Source organism: Ranitomeya variabilis, chromosome 7 (genome assembly GCF_051348905.1).
Source record: "Ranitomeya variabilis isolate aRanVar5 chromosome 7, aRanVar5.hap1, whole genome shotgun sequence".
NCBI classification, from domain to species: Eukaryota; Metazoa; Chordata; class Amphibia; order Anura; family Dendrobatidae; genus Ranitomeya; species Ranitomeya variabilis.
In genome coordinates, this window is record NC_135238.1 from 10,080,925 (window position 1) to 10,102,650 (window position 21,726).

General features: G+C 42.0%; 2 protein-coding genes across 2 annotated transcripts in view; one reads left to right on the forward strand and one right to left on the reverse strand.

Moving 5' to 3' along the window:
- The window catches only part of LOC143785210 (uncharacterized), a 54,428-nt gene that overhangs the window by 5,238 nt on the left and 27,464 nt on the right, over window positions 1-21,726 (reverse strand). The gene's annotated exons all lie outside the window — the stretch shown is intronic.
- Window positions 13,837-20,992, forward strand: LOC143785206 (zymogen granule membrane protein 16-like). The gene is made up of 3 exons (XM_077273919.1): window positions 13,837-13,998; window positions 14,081-14,216; window positions 20,566-20,992. The coding sequence occupies exons 1-3, from the start codon at window positions 13,857-13,859 to the stop codon at window positions 20,885-20,887; spliced, it is 600 nt and encodes a 199-aa protein (XP_077130034.1). The 5' UTR covers window positions 13,837-13,856; the 3' UTR covers window positions 20,888-20,992.

Here is a 21,726-nt window from a genome sequence, read left to right on the forward strand (position 1 = left end):
TAGTAGTTATATTCTTGTACATAGGAGCAGTATTATAGTAGTTATATTCTTGTACATAGGGGGCAGTATTATAGTATATTCTTGTACATAGGGGCAGTATTATAGTAGTTATGTTCTTGTACATAGGAGCAGTATTATAGTAGTTATATTCTTGTACATAGGGTCAGTATTATAGTAGTTATATTCTTGTACATAGGGGCAGTATTATAGTAGTTATATTCTTGTACATAGGGGGCAGTATTATAGTAGTTATATTCTTGTACATAGGGGTAGTATTATAGTAGTTATATTCTTGTACATAGGAGCAGTGTTATAGTAGTTATATTCTTGTACATATGGGCAGTATTATAGTAGTTATATTCTTGTACATAGGGGCAGTATTATAGTAGTTATATTCTTGTACATAGGGGTAGTATTATAGTAGTTATATTCTTGTACATAGGAGCAGTATTATAGTAGTTATATTCTTGTACATAGGGGCAGTATTATAGCAGTTATATTCTTGTACATAGCAGTATTATAGTAGTTATATTCTTGTACATAGGGGCAGTATTATAGTAGTTATTATATTCTTGTACATAGGAGCAGTATTATAGTAGTTATATTCTTGTACATAGGAGCAGTATTATAGTAGTTATATTCTTGTACATAGGGGGCAGTATTATAGTATATTCTTGTACATAGGGGCAGTATTATAGTAGTTATGTTCTTGTACATAGGAGCAGTATTATAGTAGTTATATTCTTGTACATAGGGGCAGTATTATAGTAGTTATATTCTTGTACATAGGGGCAGTATTATAGTAGTTATATTCTTGTACATAGGGGGCAGTATTATAGTATATTCTTGTACATAGGGGCAGTATTATAGTAGTTATATTCTTGTACATAGGGGCAGTATTATAGTAGTGATATTCTTGTACATAGGAGCAGTATTATAGTAGTTATATTCTTGTACATAGGGGCAGTATTATAGTAGTTATATTCTTGTACATAGGGGCAGTATTATAGTAGTTATATTCTTGTACATAGGTGTTGTGAATTAGACTTTTTGGCTCCCTCTTGTGGTTACTAGTGATATGACTCTGGGATTTTCTTCCCTTAGTTTGCACCCAGCTGGGTCGTTAGTTCAGGGGTGTTGCTATATAAACCTCCTGGATCCTTAGTCCAGTGCCTGGCATCGTTGTAATCAGACACATTCTGTTTGCTCCTATCTGCTGGTCCTGGTTCGTGCAAAATTAAGCTAAGTCCTGCTTCTTTGTTTTTTGGGTTATTTGCTTGCTCTCATTTTTGTCCAGCTTGTACTAAATGTGATTCCTGACCTTGCTGGAAGCTCTAGGGGGCTGGTGTTCTCCCCCCGGGCCGTTAGACGGTTCGGGGGTTCTTGAATTTCCAGTGTGGATATTTGTGATAGGGTTTTTGCTGACCATATAAGTTATCTTTCTATATTCTGCTATTAGCTAGTGGGCCTCTCTTTGCTAAATACCTAGCTCATTCTTATGTTTGTCTTTTCCTCTTACCTCACCGTTATTATTTGTTGGGGGCTTGTGTTATGACCCCAATGGCGAGGGTCTCAGAGAAACAAGTAAGTCTGCGACGTACAAAAATCCAGCTCATAGGGCAGTGGTAACTGGGTTGACCATATATCTACTCCTAACGCCAACACTAGCAGTAGCCGGGGAACATGCCTACGTTGGTCGCTAGATGTCTCGCGCCAGCCGGAGGACTAACTACCCCTAGAAGAGGAAAACAAAGACCTCTCTTGCCTCCAGAGAATAGACCCCAAAAGTAGGATAGTAGCCCCCCACAAATAATAACGGTGAGGTAAGAGGAAATGACAAACACAGAGATGAACTAGGTTTTAGCAAAGAGAGGCCCACTTACTAATAGCAGAATGTAGTAAGATAACTTATATGGTCAACAAAAACCCTATCAAAATCCACGCTGGAGATTCAAGAACCCCCGAACCGTCTAACGGCCCGGGGGGAGAACACCAGCCTCCCTAGAGCTTCCAGCAAGGTCAGGAAACAGATTATATATAAGCTGGACAAAAATGCAAACAAAAACAAATAGCAAAAAGCAAGGAAGCAGACTTAGCTTAATCAAGCAGGAACCAGGATCAGTAGACAAGAGCACTACAGATTAGCTCTGATATCAACGTTGCCAGGCATTGAACTGAAGGTCCAGGGAGCTTATATAGCAACACCCCTGACCTAACGACCCAGGTGAGCATACAAGGAATGAATGACATACCCAGAGTCAAATCACTAGTAGCCACTAGAGGGAGCCAAAAGGTAAATTCACAACAGGCTTGTATCCAACTTTTGGGGTCTATTCTCTGGAGGCAAGAAAGGTCTTTCTTTTCCCTTCTAGGGTTAGTTAGTTCTCCGGCTGGCGCGAGACGTCTAGGATCAACGTAGGCACGTTCCCCGGCTGCTGGTATTTGTGGTGCTAGGATTAGATATATGGTCAGCCCAGTTACCACTGCCCTATGAGCTGGTTTTCTGTGTTTGCAGACTTAGCAATTATTCCTGAGACCCTCTGCCATTGGGGTCACAACACATAGGGGCAGTATTATAGTAGTTATATTCTTGTACATAGGGGCAGTATTATAGTAGTTATATTCTTGTACATAGGGGCAGTATTATAGTAGTTATATTCTTGTACATAGGAGCAGTATTATAGTAGTTATATTCTTGTACATAGGAGCAGTATTATAGTAGTTACATTCTTGTACATAGGGAGCAGTATTATAGTAGTTATATTCTTGTACATAGGAGCAGTATTATAGTAGTTATATTCTTGTACATAGGGACAGTATTATAGTAGTTATATTCTTGTACATAGGGGGCAGTATTATAGTAGTTATATTCTTGTACATAGGGGCAGTATTATAGTAGTTATATTCTTGTACATAGGGGGCAGTATTATAGTAGTTATATTCTTGTACATAGGGGCAGTATTATAGTAGTTATATTCATGTATATAGGGGCAGTATTATAGTAGTTATATTCTTGTACATAGGGGCAGTATTATAGTAGTTATATTCTTGTACATAGGAGCAGTATTATAGTAGTTATATTCTTGTACATAGGGGGCAGTATTATAGCAGTTATATTCATGTATATAGGGGCAGTATTATAGTAGTTATATTCTTGTACATAGGGGCAGTATTATAGTAGTTATATTCTTGTACATAGGGGCAGTATTATAGTAGTTATATTCTTGTACATAGGGGCAGTATTATAGTAGTTATATTCTTGTACATAGGGGCAGTATTATAGTAGTTATATTCTTGTACATAGGGACAGTATTATAGTAGTTATATTCTTGTACATAGGGGCAGTATTATAGGAGTTATATTCTTGTACATAGGAGCAGTATTATATTAGTTATATTCTTGTACATAGGGGCAGTATTATAGTAGTTATATTCTTGTACATAGGGGCAGTATTATAGTAGTTATATTCTTGTACATAGGGGGCAGTATTATAGTAGTTATATTCTTGTACATAGGGGCAGTATTATATTAGTTATATTCTTGTACATAGGAGCAGTATTATAGTAGTTATATTCTTGTACATAGGGGCTGTATTATAGTAGTTATATTCTTGTACATAGGAGCAGTATTATAGTAGTTATATTCTTGTACATAGGAGCAGTATTATAGTAGTTATATTCTTGTATATAGGGCAGTATTATAGTAGTTATAGTCTTGTACATATGGGGCAGTATTATAGTAGTTATATTCTTGTACATAGGGGGCAGTATTATAGTAGTTATATTCTTGTACATAGGGGCAGTATTATAGTAGTTATATTCTTGTACATAGAGGCAGTATTATAGTAGTTATATTCTTGTACATAGGAGCAGTATTATAGTAGTTATATTCTTGTACATAGGAGCAGTATTATAGTAGTTATATTCTTGTATATAGGGCAGTATTATAGTAGTTATATTCTTGTACATAGGGGGCAGTATTATAGTAGTTATATTCTTGTACATAGGGGCAGTATTATAGTAGTTATATTCTTGTACATAGGGGCACTATTATAGTAGTTATATTCTTATACATAGGGGCAGTATTATAGTAAACATTTGTTCCTTTATCTTCTATAGTATAGATTGGTTATTGCTGATCATTTAGCACCTCCTGTTAGTCTGATAATAATGTTTCTTACGTTTGCACTTTATGTTCTTTAGTTACAATATCGCTCCTTCTCTTTTTTTTCCTGTGTATTTATTTGCCACATAGATATTTGAATTGAAAAAAATAGTAAAAGTATTTTTATTCAGTTGAGATTTAAAGGGTTAAATGTGATATAAAGCGGATATTGACATTGGGGCTGCTGGATTAGATAGCGCAGTGGTGCACTGTAACCCACGGCAACCAAGAGAAGAGATTACTTTTGAAGGACTGAGAGCGGTCCGTGGTGTAATAATCTGCAGGATCTGTCACTGTATGTCAGTACTCAGGAGGTGGAGGGGCAATGTTCTGCAGAGACTTCACTGACTGGTATTGTCACTTCACTGACTGGTATTGTCTCTTCACAGTTCTATACTTCACCATGAGGTGGCGCTATCTGAGTACTTCTCTGTGCATATACATATTTTAGTGCCTCTTCCTGCTCACTTCTGTCCTTTTTATTTCTGTGTTGCTATATCTGGCTGCCAGGATTAAATATGTATCATGCTCTCCTCCCTGCATCGCCATACATCTTGACATGGACACTACATTGACTGAGATCACAATAGTGAGTTCAGCTCTGGGGTATAATACAGGATGTGAGTTCTCTTGCTCTTCGTGTCTACGGCAGAGGTCTTCAATCGAATGGTCCATCTTCCAGGAATCTGCAGCTGTTAGGGCATGCTGGTATTTGTAGTTTTGGAACATGTTTAGGGTCACGTTGGTGTATATGATCCTGCCCTGTGCAGTGCACTAATGATGGGTGACTGGATTGAATGTCAGGTGCACTGCGCCTCCTTGTGGGTAGCTGTGGTACTGCAGATCACTGTAGTATTCTGCCTTTCAGACATGGGGGGGCAGTTTGGTGACTTTGCCCCCTGCCCGTGTGCTGACAGCGGTGTACATCTGCCGGGAGCTGTAATCACACGGCAGCTGCAGAGCATTGCACGTGTCCCTCCCTGGTGTGTGTTCCTCGGTGTCGCCTACCTCGGTCTCTGTGTTTGCCACTGGGTTGTAAAGTTTGGCGGTGGCCATCAGGAGTGACGATGGATAGATAAGTGACCCGTGTGCAGCCTGTGCTGGGTGCAGGGTGTGATGACTCCTCCGCCCTGCAGCCCGCACAGCTGGCCGGCTCATGTCCTATATGTTGTGTCGTCATTATATGGCAGCACTATGACTCGGTGCATCCGGGTGCACGGACCGCTGCGTCCTGACGATGCCCATACCACTGACACTGGACGTGCAGAGCAGCACGGCGTCCTAAATCTAGAGATGGGGGAAGGCCGACAGCACTAAGTATGGATGCTCCGTCATATTCCAAGGAGCCGCCTGCAGAATCAGCAGCACAGACGTGAAGGACAGAGTCCGGGACTTAGTATTAAAGCCTTGTTCTCTGGAATTCATCACCTGGGATCGGACGCTGGTGTTTTACTTCTATCTAGCTTCCTTAATCTGTGCATGATCCACTGGATCCAGAAGGGAGAAAACATATGGGTCAGTGTGTGTGTCACGGGGTCCTTCTCCGGTACCACACAATCAACAGAGCAAGAGAATAGTGAGCAACTCCAAAATCTTTATTTAGGCAAAAATACAAAAGGTCCATATACAATCCACCACACAAAGGATAAAATAGTCCAGAATTCGTAATGTAGTTCAGTAAGAAGATAAAAGCCCTGGGAGATGAGAGTCCAACAATCCAGCAGAGGATAACAGTCCATATTCGCTTCTTTCCCTCTCAGGTGCTGTCTTCACATCATGGTTCCACACAGACTGATCTGTGTCTCACCTCCCTGATATTTACAAGTCTCCCTCCTCATTCACAGGTCAGGAGGGGGAAAGTCTCAGGGGCTCATTGTTTAAGCTATGTCAACATGTCATTAGCATATTAGCAAACAATGCAGTACTATGGGGGCTGATATCAGATAACAGCAACAGCCATTCATCAATTAGCAAATAACACCTACAAGAGAACACCATGAAAATACATAAAATATAAATATACACAAAAATGATCCCCACATAGCATATCACACCATCACAACCTCTCCCCCCTCATAATAAGTGAGCACGCTATGAGGTCTACACAGACCTCTGGCCTGCTCACTTTAGTCCACATTTCTCAATAGTTTATAGTTCCTTGTACAGTGGCAGGGGTTGCAATAATCATGAGCACTTGTCCATAAATTCCCGGGTCCTGGCTTTATGGTCCTACCAGGCTTTTTGACTGGACTGGGCCGTTCGCTGATGTTCATTAGCCAAGGTAGCTAGCTGGGCGAGACAGTCTCTGATCTCTAGAACGTAGGGAATGATGGGCATTACGGTATCTGCGATATCTCCCTCCAATTGTTCTTTCATAAGGAGAGGCCCACGGACCTTCTGCTCCCACAAAATTACTTTGTAACTCCCCAATGTCATTTCCAAGGAGGATATCTGCAGGAAGTCCTCCCATAACGCCAATCCAACACAGTTTTTCTCCAAAACCATAATCCAAACGTACCAAAGTTCACTGTATATATTTGTGGACACCCCCCGCCAGGACAATGGAAATTCCTGGGCCCTGGTGAATTGCCTCGGGTCGAACCACACGGGGTCAGCGATGGTCAGGAATGCCCCCGTGTCTCTAAATCCCGACACTTTGTATCCATCAATTAAGACATCCTGCAGGTGGCAATGCCGTTGCTGTGTATTTCTGATGGACAAAGGCCGGAGTCCGTACACTCCAGGAGGGGTATCTATGGTGCCGTGGTCGGTGGTCCACTCTGGTGGGGGTGGTGGTAGCTCTTCCTCAGGCGGGATGGAGTGCACAAGATGCACTGGACGAAGTGGGGCTGCGTGGGGCTCCCTCCGAATCCTTGAGGGACAGCCAGACTGCATATGTCCAGGTTGCCCACACCCAGGGGCGTAACTACCGCGGTCGCAGCGGTCGCCATTGCGACCGGGCCCCGCAGGTCAGGGGCCCCGGGTTGGCAGGTCAGTGCAGGGCCGGACTGGCCATCGGGCACTTCTGGCAAATGCCAGAAGAGCCGGTGCCAGTAGTGGGCCGCTGCACTGTTCCCCCCGCCAGTGCCGCCGCCGCCGCATTTAACTATACCGGTTTCTATGACACCGGTATAGTTCAATGCAATGATGGAGGAGAGAGCGTCTGCTGACGCTTCCTCTCCCATCATTCCCCGCTCTGCCTCTGACAGTATACTGCGGGTGCGCGATGACGTCATATCATCGCGCACCTGCAGTGTCCTGGGCAGACTGCAGCCGCCGGGAGCAGCGCGGGCAAAAGGAAAGGTGAGGAGAGTTTTTTTTTTGTTTTTCTTTTTTTCTTTTTAACTGGACTGTGAGGCCATTATCGGGGGGGGGGGGGGGGGGGGAGAGCTGTGCGGGCTCTGCTGTATATATCCCTGTGCGGGCTGTGCTGTATATACCCCTGTGCGGGCTCTGCTGTATATATCCCTGTGCGGGCTCTGCTGTATATATCCCTGTGCGGGCTGTGCTCTATATACCCCTGTGCGGGCTGTGCTGTATATACCCCTGTGCGGGCTCTGCTGTATATACCCCTGTGCGGGCTCTGCTGTATATACCCCTGTGCGGGCTCTGCTGTATATATCCCTGTGCGGGCTCTGCTGTATATATCCCTGTGCTGGATATACCACTGTGCGGGCTGTGCTGGATATACCACTGTGCGGGCTGTGCTGGATATACCACTGTGCGGGCTGTGCTGGATATACCACTGTGCGGGCTGTGCTGGATTTACCACTGTGCTGGCTGTGCTGGATATACCACTGTGCGGGCTGTGCTGGATATACCACTGTGCGGGCTGTGCTGGATATACCACTGTGCGGGCTGTGCTGGATTTACCACTGTGCTGGCTGTGCTGGATATACCACTGTGCGGGCTGTGCTGGATATACCGCTGTGCTTGATATACCACTGTGCGGGCTCTGCTGGATATACCACTGTGCGGGCTGTGCTGGATATACCACTGTGCGGGCTCTGCTGGATATACCACTGTGCGGGCTGTGCTGGATATACCACTGTGCGGGCTCTGCTGGATATACCACTGTGCGGGCTCTGCTGGATATACCACTGTGCGGGCTCTGCTGGATATACCACTGTGCGGGCTCTGCTGGATATACCACTGTGCGGGCTCTGCTGGATATACCACTGTGCGGGCTCTGCTGGATATACCACTGTGCGGGCTGTGCTGGATATACCACTGTGCGGGCTGTGCTGGATATACCACTGTGCGGGCTGTGCTGGATATACCACTGTGCGGGCTGTGCTGGATATACCGCTGTGCTTGATATACCACTGTGCGGGCTCTGCTGGATATACCACTGTGCGGGCTGTGCTGGATATACCACTGTGCGGGCTCTGCTGGATATACCACTGTGCGGGCTGTGCTGGATATACCACTGTGCGGGCTGTGCTGGATATACCACTGTGCTCTCTCTGGATATACCACTGTGCGGGCTGTGCTGGATATACCACTGTGCGGGCTCTGCTGGATATACCACTGTGCGGGCTCTGCTGGATATACCACTGTGCGGGCTCTGCTGGATATACCACTGTGCGGGCTGTGCTGGATATACCACTGTGCGGGCTGTGCTGGATATACCACTGTGCTCTCTCTGGATATACCGCTGTGCTCTCTCTGGATATACCACTGTGCGGGCTGTGCTGGATATACCACTGTGCGGGCTGTGCTGGATATACCACTGTGCGGGCTCTGCTGGATATACCACTGTGCGGGCTGTGCTGGATATACCACTGTGCGGGCTGTGCTTGATATACCACTGTGCGGGCTGTGCTGGATATACCACTGTGCGGGCTGTGCTGTATATACCACTGTGCTGGATATACCACTGTGCGGGCTGTGCTGGCACCCAACACCATGTTGCAGTGCAGGAGATTCCTGCGACAGTCCAAGGCGTATCTAGGGGAAGGTGGGGGGGGGTTGAGGCGGGTGGACCCGGGTGGGGGTGGGGGCCCATTTGGAAGTTCGCACCGGGGCCCATAACTTTGTAGTTACGCCACTGCCCACACCCATAACATCTCCTCTCTGTGATACCCCCAGGTCGTGGTCGGAACTGTTGGGTATCCCTGTGCGGGCTCTGCTGTATATATCCCTGTGCGGGCTCTGCTGTATATATCCCTGTGCGGGCTCTGCTGTATATATCCCTGTGCTGGATATACCACTGTGCGGGCTGTGCTGGATATACCACTGTGCGGGCTGTGCTGGATATACCACTGTGCGGGCTGTGCTGGATATACCACTGTGCTGGATATACCACTGTGCGGGCTGTGCTGTATATACCACTGTGCTGGATATACCACTGTGCGGGCTGTGCTGGCACCCAACACCATGTTGCAGTGCAGGAGATTCCTGCGACAGTCCAAGGCGTATCTAGGGGAAGGTGGGGGGGGGGGTTGAGGCGGGGGGACCCGGGTGGGGGGGGGCCCATTTGGAAGTTCGCACCGGGGCCCATAACTTTGTAGTTACGCCACTGCCCAGACCCATAACATCTCCTCTCTGTGATACCCCCAGGTCGTGGTTGGAACTGTTGGGGCCCAGGATTGTGAGCTGTGATTGTCATCGGCTTGCGACTAGGTGGAAGGGCAGATATAATTGGAGGGGGATGGGGCGCAGGAGCAGGCCGTGGTTCATTGTCCAGAAGCCTCCTCCATTGCAGTCGGATAGTAAGGGCTTCATCGGCCAGGGCTGCAGCTCTATCCACGGTGCACGGCGTGCGCTCCCGGACCCATTCCCGTACCTCTGCGGGGCACTTGGCAAGAAATTGTTCTATAAGGAACGCCTGTATAACATCTTCCACAGTAAAGGCGTTTTCTGCTTCCAGCCATCTCCGACATGCCTGGGACATCTTATGTGCATACATCCTAAACGATCCCCCCGTAGTGCATGGGAGGTCTCGGAACTTGGCCCTATGAGTCTGGGGTGATAGCATGATAATCCAGTAGAGTCTGCTTTACAATGTTATAATCCTGATTCCGCTGTGAGTCAATGGTTCGGTAAGCCTCCGCCAGGCTACCGTTCAGGAGTCCCACTAACAAACGCATCCAGCCAGAGTGGGTCACCTCCATCGCATCACACTGCTGCTCAAAGTCCTTAACCCCTCCACATCTCCGGAAGCCTCATCAAATGGCTTAAACTCTGTCCGGGTGATCCGTACAGGCTCCCGGATCGTGGGGTTTACACTCCACATTGCGTCACTCCCTCTTTCAAGCTCCATTGCTTCTTGCCTTCGCTGTGCCGGCGGGCAGCCTCCTCCTTGTTCTTCTGAGAAACGCCTGGGCCCAGAACCGCCATCTCTTCTTCGTACCACACCACCCATTGGCTTTTTGGGGTGGGGGTCCTCGTCTCCAGTGCTCGTCCTTCAGACATATGAGAGTAGGTGACCGGGCTGGCACCCACCAGTAGCTCAATCAAGGCTTCTTTAGTCATTCCCTGGTAGTTCAGGCCCAGGTCTCTGGCTCTCTCCTGTAAACTGGATACAGTCCAATTTCTGTACTCACTCTGTGTGTGATTCTCCATTAGGTTATGCTCTGTTGATCCCACTGCTTGCCACCAGTTGTCACAGGGTCCTTCTCCAGTACCACACAATCAACAGACCCAGCGAAGAGTGAACAATCCCAAGACCTTTATTTAGGCAAAAATACGAAAGGTCCATATACAATCCACCACACATAAGATAGTCCAGAATTCGAATGCAGTTCAGTAAGAAGATAAAAGCCCTGGGAGATGACAGTCCAACAATCCAGCAGAGGATAATAGTCCATATAAGCTGCTTTCTCTCTGAGGTGCTGTCTTCACATCATGGTTCCACACAGGATTGATCTGTGTCTCACGCCCTCATATTTTAAAAGTCTCCCTCCTCATTCACAGTTCAGGGGGGAAGGTCTCAGGGGCTCATTGTTTCAACAAGCTAGGTCAACATGTCATTAGCATATTAGCAAACAATACAGTTCTGTGGGGGCTGATATCAGATGGCAGCAACAGCCATTCATCAATTAGCAAATAACCCATCCTACAAGAGAACACCATGATAATCAGTAAAATAGAAATATACACAAAAATGATCCCCACATACAGTAGCATATCACACCATCACAACCGTGCTACACCGCCATATACTGATCAGAGGAAAAGTGACCAATCGGGGTCCAGCTCTCATTTACCAGCGGCCAAAGGGAAGATATAATCAATGATCTGATTGGATTTTAAGAGCAACATCACTGCTTTCCTGTATACCAGTATTATAACATCTTCCTCAATGTGTCCAACAGAATAGTGAGTGCAGCTCTGGGGTATAATACAGGATGTAACTCAGGATCAGTAATGTAATGTATGTACACAGTGACTGCACCAGCAGAATAGTGAGTGCAGCTCTGGGGTATAATACAGGATGTAACTCAGGATCAGTAATGTAATGTATGTACACAGTGACTGCACCAGCAGAACAGTGAGTGCAGCTCTGGAGTATAATACAGGAGGTAACTCAGGATCAGTAATGTAATGTATGTACACAGTGACTGCACCAGCAGAATAGTGAGTGCAGCTCTGGGGTATAATACAGGATGTAACTCAGGATCAGTAATGTAATGTATGTACACAGTGACTGCACCAGCAGAATAGTGAGTGCAGCTCTGGGGTATAATATAGGATGTAACTCAGGATCAGTAATGTAATGTATGTACACAGTGACTGCACCAATAGAATAGTGAGTGCAGCTCTGGGGTATAATACAGGAGGTAACTCAGGATCAGTAATGTAATGTATGTACACAGTGACTGCACCAGCAGAATAGTGAGTGCAGCACTGGAGTTTAATACAGGATGTAGCTCAGGATCAGTAATTATTATTATAGCGCCATTTATTCCATGGCGCTTTACATGTGAGGAGGGGTATACAAAATAAAAACAGATACAATAATCTTAAACAATACAAGTCACAGCTGGTACAGGAGGAGAGAGGACCCTGCCCGCGAAGGCTCACAATCTACAAGGAATGGGTGAGGATACAGTAGGTGAGGGTACAGCTGGTCATGCAGCGGTTTGGTCGATCGGTGGTTACTGCAGGTTGTAGGCTTGTCGGAAGAGGTGGGTCTTCAGGCTCTTTTTGAAGATTTCGATGGTAGGCGAGAGTCTGATGTGTTGTGGTAGAGAGTTCCAGAGTATGGAGGAAGCACGAGAGAAATCTTGTATACGATTGTGGGAAGAGGAGATAAGAGGGGAGTAGAGAAGGAGATCTTGTGAGGATCGGAGGTTGTGTGCAGGAAAGTTTCGGGAGACGAGGTCACAGATTTATGGAGGAGACAGGTTGTGGATGGCTTTGTACGTCATGGTTAGGGTTTTGTACTGGAGTCTCTGGGCAATGGGGAGCCAGTGAAGGGATTGACAGAGGGGAGAGGCCGGGGAATAGCGGGGGGACAGGTGGATTAGTCAGGCAGCAGAGTTTAGAATAGATTGGAGGGGTGCGAGAGTGTTAGAGGGGAGGCCACAGAGCAGGAGGTTGCAGTAGTCCAGGCGGGAGATGATGAGGGCATGCACTAGTGTTTTTGCAGATTCTTGGTTGAGGAATGTACGGATCCGGTAATGTAATGTATGTACACAGTGACTGCTGATATTTAAAGAAACCAGTCTCCGGATGTGGACGCGCCATTTAAAGGTGCAGACCATAAACTGGATTAGTGGAAAAAGAAGAGAAAGCTGCACATCCCGATTCCTTGTATAAAAACATCCACATTGTCTTCCATCTTGATAGATAGAACAACATGTCGCATTATTGCGTATATTCCAGAGATGACATCTGACGCGTCCTCAGTCATAGTAAATAAGAAAAAACGCAAAACTACAAGCAATGTAAAACCCTCAACGACACACAATAATTGTAGTAAAACGTCTCCTATTCCGGAGCGGGGCCGGTGTGGAGGGTTTTATGGCTTCGAAAAAGTCAATTATCGCCATGAGGTGGAGATGGTGGGGGAAGCAGCAGGGAGTCCGAACCTAAACGCCAGATATCCTGATGGTGAGAACTATACGCAGGATTGATCGTCCGTCTATTCATCTGGATTTTGGAGGCTCTGTCGTTCCCCGTAGTGTGCTCTGTTCACACGTCGGTGGTTTCGGTCAGGTTTTTGCTGGAATATACGCAATAATACAACTTGTTGTTCTATCAATCAAGATGGCAGACAATGTGGATGTTGTTATACGAGGTTTTGGGATGTGAAGTCTTCGCTCCTTTTTCATCTAATAGATATCGCGCCCTTGGTGCCCGACGTTGAGGTGTCAGCTGTGGTGATGCAGCCGGCGCTCGCTCGTTATCTCTTGGCAGCTGAGCTGACGCTCCGTAGGTTCTTTTCTATAATTAGAGAGCAAACACTGTGCTGTGGAGAGAATCGGCCATGACCCCCGGAGACCCCGTTATCTGCCCCACCTTCCTGCCCCCCAGCTGTCCTGCCCTGATCCGGCTGTTTGCTCAGGAGGTGGATTATTACCATAAACCCAAACTCTGCCATATAAATATCACCCAGAGCGCTGCACTCATCCCAGAGACTCACAGCTCCGACAGGTGAGTGCTGACCTGCAGGGTTGTGTCCGATCTGATGGAGATTCTGAGGGTCTTCAAAGCAACATTTATGTCGTCTTTACTGGGGGACGATGAGTGATTTCTTCTTTTCTGTGGTTTTCTACCACTCATGTTGTGTTGTCATCTTATCAGAACGACGTGACCTGTGTTCATCTCATTTCCTTTGCAGAATGTTGCTCTGGATCCTCCTCGGTACTTGCTGTATCGCTGCAGGTAAGACGGGACCCCCTCATATATGTGACCACACGCCCCTGCAATTCACAGACCCGAATATCTAACCCTATTCTTCTCACAGCAATTGAGCCACGTAGCTCCTCTTACTCTGGAGAATATGGCGGTGGTGGCGGCAAACGCTTCTCACACTCTGGAAACCAACTGGACGGACCGATTACAGCCCTGAGGGTTCGCACAAACCGCAACTACATTACCGGGTGAGAAGGCCCTTACACACCTACCAAAACACTGCCCCCCTATGTGCAGGGATATTACTACTATAATACTGCTCCTATGTACAAGAATATAACTACTATAATACTGCCCCTATGTACAAGAATATAACTACTATAATACTGCCCCTATGTACAAGAATATAACTACTATAATACTGCCCCTATGTACAAGAATATAACTACTATAATACTGCTCCTATGTACAAGAATATAACTACTATAATACTGCTCCTATGTACAAGAATATAACTACTATAATAGTGCCCCTATGTACAAGAATATAACTACTATAATACTGCTCCTATGTACAAGAATATAACTACTATAATACTGCTCCTATGTACAAGAATATACCTACTATAATACTGCCCCCTATGTACAGGAATATAACTACTATAATACTGCTCCTATGTACAAGAATATAACTACTATAATACTGCTCCTATGTACAAGAATATAACTACTATAATACTGCTCCTATGTACAAGACTATAACTACTATAATACTGCTCCTATGTACAAGAATATATCTACTATAATACTGCCCCTATATACAAGAATATAACTACTATAATACTGCTCCTATGTACAAGAATATAACTACTATAATACTGCCCCTATGTACAAGAATATAACTACTATAATACTGCTCCTATGTACAAGAATATAACTACAATACTGCCCCTATGTACAAGAATATAACTACGATAATACTGCCCCTATGTACAAGAATATAACTACTATAATACTGCCCCTATGTACAAGAATATAACTACTATAATACTGCCCCTATGTACAAAAATATAACTACTATAATACTACTCCCTATATACAAGAATATAACTACTATAATACTGCTCCTATGTACAAGAATATAACTACTATAATACTGCTCCTATGTACAAGAATATAACTACTATAATACTGCTCCAATGTACAAGAATATAACTACTATAATACTGCTCCTATGTACAAGAATATAACTACTATAATACTGCCCCTATATACAAGAATATAACTACTATAATACTGCCCCTATGTACAAGAATATAACTACTATAATACTGCCCCTATGTACAAGAATATAACTACTATAACACTGCTCCTATGTACAAGAATATAACTACTATAACACTGCTCCTATGTACAAGAATATAACTACTATAACACTGCTCCTATGTACAAGAATATAACTACTATAATACTGCTGCTATGTACAAGAATATAACTACTATAATACTACTCCCTATATACAAGAATATAACTACTATAATACTGCTCCTATATACAAGAATATAACTACTATAATACTGCTCCTATGTACAAGAATATAACTACTATAATACTGCCCCTATGTACAAGAATATAACTACTATAATACTGCTCCTATGTACAAGAATATAACTACTATAATACTGCTCCTATGTACAAGAATATAACTACTATAATACTGCCCCTATGTACAAGAATATAACTACTATAATACTGCCCCTATGTACAAGAATATAACTACTATAATACTGCCCCTATGTACAAGAATATAACTACTATAATACTGCTCCTACGTACAAGAATATAACTACTATAATACTGCTCCTACGTACAAGAATGTAACTACTATAATACTGCCCCCTATGTACAAGAATATAACTACTATAATACTGCCCCTATGTACAAGAATATAACTACTATAATACTGCCCCTATGTACAAGAATATAACTACTATAATACTGCCCCTATGTACAAGAATATAACTACTATAATACTGCCCCTATGTACAAGAATATAACTACTATAATACTGCCCCTATGTACAAGAATATAACTACTATAATACTGCCCCTATGTACAAGAATATAACTGCTATAATACTGCCCCTATGTACAAGAATATAACTACTATAATACTGCCCCTATGTACAAGAATATAACTACTATAATACTGCCCCTATGTACAAGAATATAACTACTATAATACTGCTCCTATGTACAACAAGAATATAACTACTATAATACTGCCCTTGTGTACAAGAATATAACTACTATAATACTGCTGCTATGTACAAGAATATAACTACTATAATACTGCCCCTATGTACAAGAATATAACTTCTATAATACTGCTCCTATGTACAACAAGAATATAACTACTATAATACTGCCCCTATGTACAAGATTATAACTACTATAATACTGCCCCTATGTACAAGATTATAACTACTATAATACTGCTCCCTATGTACAAGAATATAACTACTATAATACTGCCCCCTATGTACAAGAATATAACTACTATAATACTGCTCCTATGTACAAGAATATAACTGCTATAATACTGCCCCTATGTACAAGAATATAACTACTATAATACTGCTCCTATATACAAGAATATAACTACTATAATACTGCCCCTATGTACAAGAATATAACTACTATAATACTGCCCCTATGTACAAGAATATAACTACTATAATACTGCTCCTATGTACAAGAATATAACTACTATAATACTGCTCCTATGTACAAGAATATAACTACTATAATACTGCCTCTATGTACAAGAATATAACTACTATAATACTGCCCCTATGTACAAGAATATAACTACTATAATACTGCTCCTATGTACAAGAATATAACTACTATAATACTGCCCCTATATACAAGAATATAACTACTATAATACTGCCCCTATGTACAAGAATATAACTACTATAATACTGCCCCTATGTACAAGAATATAACTACTATAACACTGCTCCTATGTACAAGAATATAACTACTATAACACTGCTCCTATGTACAAGAATATAACTACTATAACACTGCTCCTATGTACAAGAATATAACTACTATAATACTGCTGCTATGTACAAGAATATAACTACTATAATACTACTCCCTATATACAAGAATATAACTACTATAATACTGCTCCTATATACAAGAATATAACTACTATAATACTGCTCCTATGTACAAGAATATAACTACTATAATACTGCCCCTATGTACAAGAATATAACTACTATAATACTGCTCCTATGTACAAGAATATAACTACTATAATACTGCTCCTATGTACAAGAATATAACTACTATAATACTGCCCCTATGTACAAGAATATAACTACTATAATACTGCCCCTATGTACAAGAATATAACTACTATAATACTGCCCCTATGTACAAGAATATAACTACTATAATACTGCTCCTATGTACAAGAATATAACTACTATAATACTGCTCCTACGTACAAGAATGTAACTACTATAATACTGCCCCCTATGTACAAGAATATAACTACTATAATACTGCCCCTATGTACAAGAATATAACTACTATAATACTGCCCCTATGTACAAGAATATAACTACTATAATACTGCCCCTATGTACAAGAATATAACTACTATAATACTGCCCCTATGTACAAGAATATAACTACTATAATACTGCCCCTATGTACAAGAATATAACTACTATAATACTGCCCCTATGTACAAGAATATAACTGCTATAATACTGCCCCTATGTACAAGAATATAACTACTATAATACTGCCCCTATGTACAAGAATATAACTACTATAATACTGCCCCTATGTACAAGAATATAACTACTATAATACTGCTCCTATGTACAACAAGAATATAACTACTATAATACTGCCCTTGTGTACAAGAATATAACTACTATAATACTGCTGCTATGTACAAGAATATAACTACTATAATACTGCCCCTATGTACAAGAATATAACTTCTATAATACTGCTCCTATGTACAACAAGAATATAACTACTATAATACTGCCCCTATGTACAAGATTATAACTACTATAATACTGCCCCTATGTACAAGATTATAACTACTATAATACTGCTCCCTATGTACAAGAATATAACTACTATAATACTGCCCCCTATGTACAAGAATATAACTACTATAATACTGCTCCTATGTACAAGAATATAACTACTATAATACTGCCCCTATGTACAAGAATATAACTACTATAATACTGCTCCTATATACAAGAATATAACTACTATAATACTGCCCCTATGTACAAGAATATAACTACTATAATACTGCCCCTATGTACAAGAATATAACTACTATAATACTGCTCCTATGTACAAGAATATAACTACTATAATACTGCTCCTATGTACAAGAATATAACTACTATAATACTGCCTCTATGTACAAGAATATAACTACTATAATACTGCCCCTATGTACAAGAATATAACTACTATAATACTGCCCCTATGTACAAGAATATAACTACTATAATACTGCCCCTATGTACAAGAATATAACTACTATAATACTGCTCCTATGTACAAGAATATAACTACTATATTACTGCCCCTATGTACAGGAATATAACTACTATAATACTGCTCCTATGTACAAGAATATAACTACTATAATACTGCTCCTATGTACAAGAATATAACTACTATAATACTGCTCCTATGTACAAGAATATAACTACTATAATACTGCCCCTATGTACAAGAATATAACTACTATAATACTGCCCCTATATACAAGAATATAACTACTATAATACTGCTCCTATGTACAAGAATATAACTACTATAATACTGCTCCTATGTACAAGAATATAACTACTATAATACTGCTCCTATGTACAAGAATATAACTACTATAATACTGCCCCTATGTACAAGTATATAACTACTATAATACAGCCCCCTATGTACAGGAATATAACTACTATAATACTGCCCCTATGTACAAGAATATAACTACTATAATACTGCTCCTATGTACAAGAATATAACTACTATAATACTGCCCCTATGTACAAGAATATACCTACTATAATACTGCTCCTATGTACAAGAATATAACTACTATAATACTGCTCCTATGTACAAGAATATAACTATTATAATACTGCCCCTATGTACAAGAATATAACTACTATAATACTGCCCCTATGTACAAGAATATAACTACTATAATACTGCTCCTATGTACAAGAATATAACTACTATAATACTGCCCCTATGTACAAGAATATAACTGCTATAATACTGCCCCTATGTACAAGAATATAACTACTATAATATTGCCCCTATGTACAAGAATATAACTACTATAATACTGCCCCTATGTACAAGAATATAACTACTATAATACTGCTCCTATGTACAAGAATATAACTACTATAATACTGCCCCTATGTACAAGAATATAACTGCTATAATACTGCCCCTATGTACAAGAATATAACTATTATAATACTGCCCCTATGTACAAGAATATAACTACTATAATACTGCCCCTATGTACAAGAATATAACTACTATAATACTGCTCCTATGTACAAGAATATAACTACTATAATACTGCCCCTATGTACAAGAATATAACTGCTATAATACTGCTCCTATGTACAAGAATATAACTACTATAATACTGCTCCTATGTACAAGAATATAACTCCTATAATACTGCCCCTATGTACAGGAATATAACTACTATAATACTGCTCCTATGTACAAGAATATAACTACTATAATACTGCCCCTATGTACAAGAATATAACTACTATAATACTGCCCCTATGTACAGGAATATAACTACTATAATACTGCTCCTATGTACAAGAATATAACTACTATAATACTGCTCCTATGTACAAGAATATAACTACTATAATACTGCCCCTATGTACAGGAATATAACTACTATAATACTGCTCCTATGTACAAGAATATAACTACTATAATACTGCCCCTATGTACAAGAATATAACTGCTATAATACTGCCCCTATGTACAAGAATATAACTACTATAATACTGCTCCTATGTACAAGAATATAACTACTATAATACTGCTCCTATGTACAAGAATATAACTACTATAATACTGCTCCTATGTACAAGAATATAACTACTATAATACTGCTCCTATGTACAAGAATATAACTACTATAATACTGCCCCTATGTACAAGAATATAACTACTATAATACTGCCCCTATGTACAAGAATATACCTACTATAATACTGCCCCTATGTACAAGAATATAACTACTATAATACTGCCCCCTATGTACAAGAATATAACTACTATAATACTGCTCCTTTGTACAAGAATATAACTATTATAATACTGCCCCTATGTACAAGAATATAACTACTATAATACTGCCCCTATGTGCAAGAATATAACTACTATAATACTTCCCCTATGTACAAGAATATAACTACTATAATACTGCTCCTATGTACAAGAATATAACTACTATAATACTGCCCCTATATATGTGTTTTTCCCCTCAGGATACAGGTGCGTTATGGGACCACCTGGTCAGACTATAAAGGGGGCTCCTTAGGAGACTTGGAGGAGATCTTCCTGCACCCCGGGGAGAACGTCATCCAGGTATCTGGGAAATATACCACTTATCTCAGGAAGTTGGTGTTTGTCACAAATAAGGGGCGTCAGTTCACCATCGGTAAAGAATACGGCACCAGTTTCAATGGCGCCCCCCTGTACTCCAACACCGTCCTGAGGTACATCAGCGGCAGCTCCGGCTCTGTCATCGACGCCATCGGCTTCCACTGGGACTATGCCAGCAGTAACTGTGTCCACTGTGCCAAGTAGTGCACCAAGTCGCTGCTCTCCGGCTGTAGATCTGTATTTCATCTGCCCCCGATACATCGCCCGTCATCAGTGTAAATCCCCCCGAAATAAAACCTGAAGCTGAAACCGTCTGATGTCTCCTCTACTGACAAGGCGCAGGCGGAGCCGACCCAAGTGTACCGCTGCTCCGCACCCCCTACGTAACAGCTAACTGCGGCACTGCGCTCAGCACAGTATCACACAGGATTAGATACACGGCTCAGAGAGTATCACACAGGAGAAGATTAGATACACAGCTCAGCAGACAGTATCACACAGGAGAGGATTAGATACACGGCTCAGCAGTCAGTATCACACAGGATAGGATTAGATACACGGCTCAGCAGACAGTATCACACAGGATAGGATTAGATACACGGCTCAGCAGTCAGTATCACACAGGATAGGATTAGATACACGGCTCAGCAGTCAGTATCACACAGGAGAGGATTAGATACACGGCTCTGCAGTCTGTATCACACAGTATAGGATTAGATACACGGCTCAGCAGACAGTATCACACAGGATAGGATTAGATACACGGCTCAGCAGAGTATCACACAGGATAGGATTAGATACACAGCTCAGCGGTCAGTATCACACAGGAGAGGATTAGATACATGGCTCAGCAGACAGTATCACACAGAAGAGGATTAGATACACGGCTCAGCAGACAGTATCACACAGGAGAGGATTAGATACACGGCTCTGCAGTCAGAATCACACAGCAGAGGATTAGATACACGGCTCAGCAGTCAGTATCACACAGAAGAGGATTAGATACACGGCTCAGCAGACAGTATCACACAGGAGAGGATTAG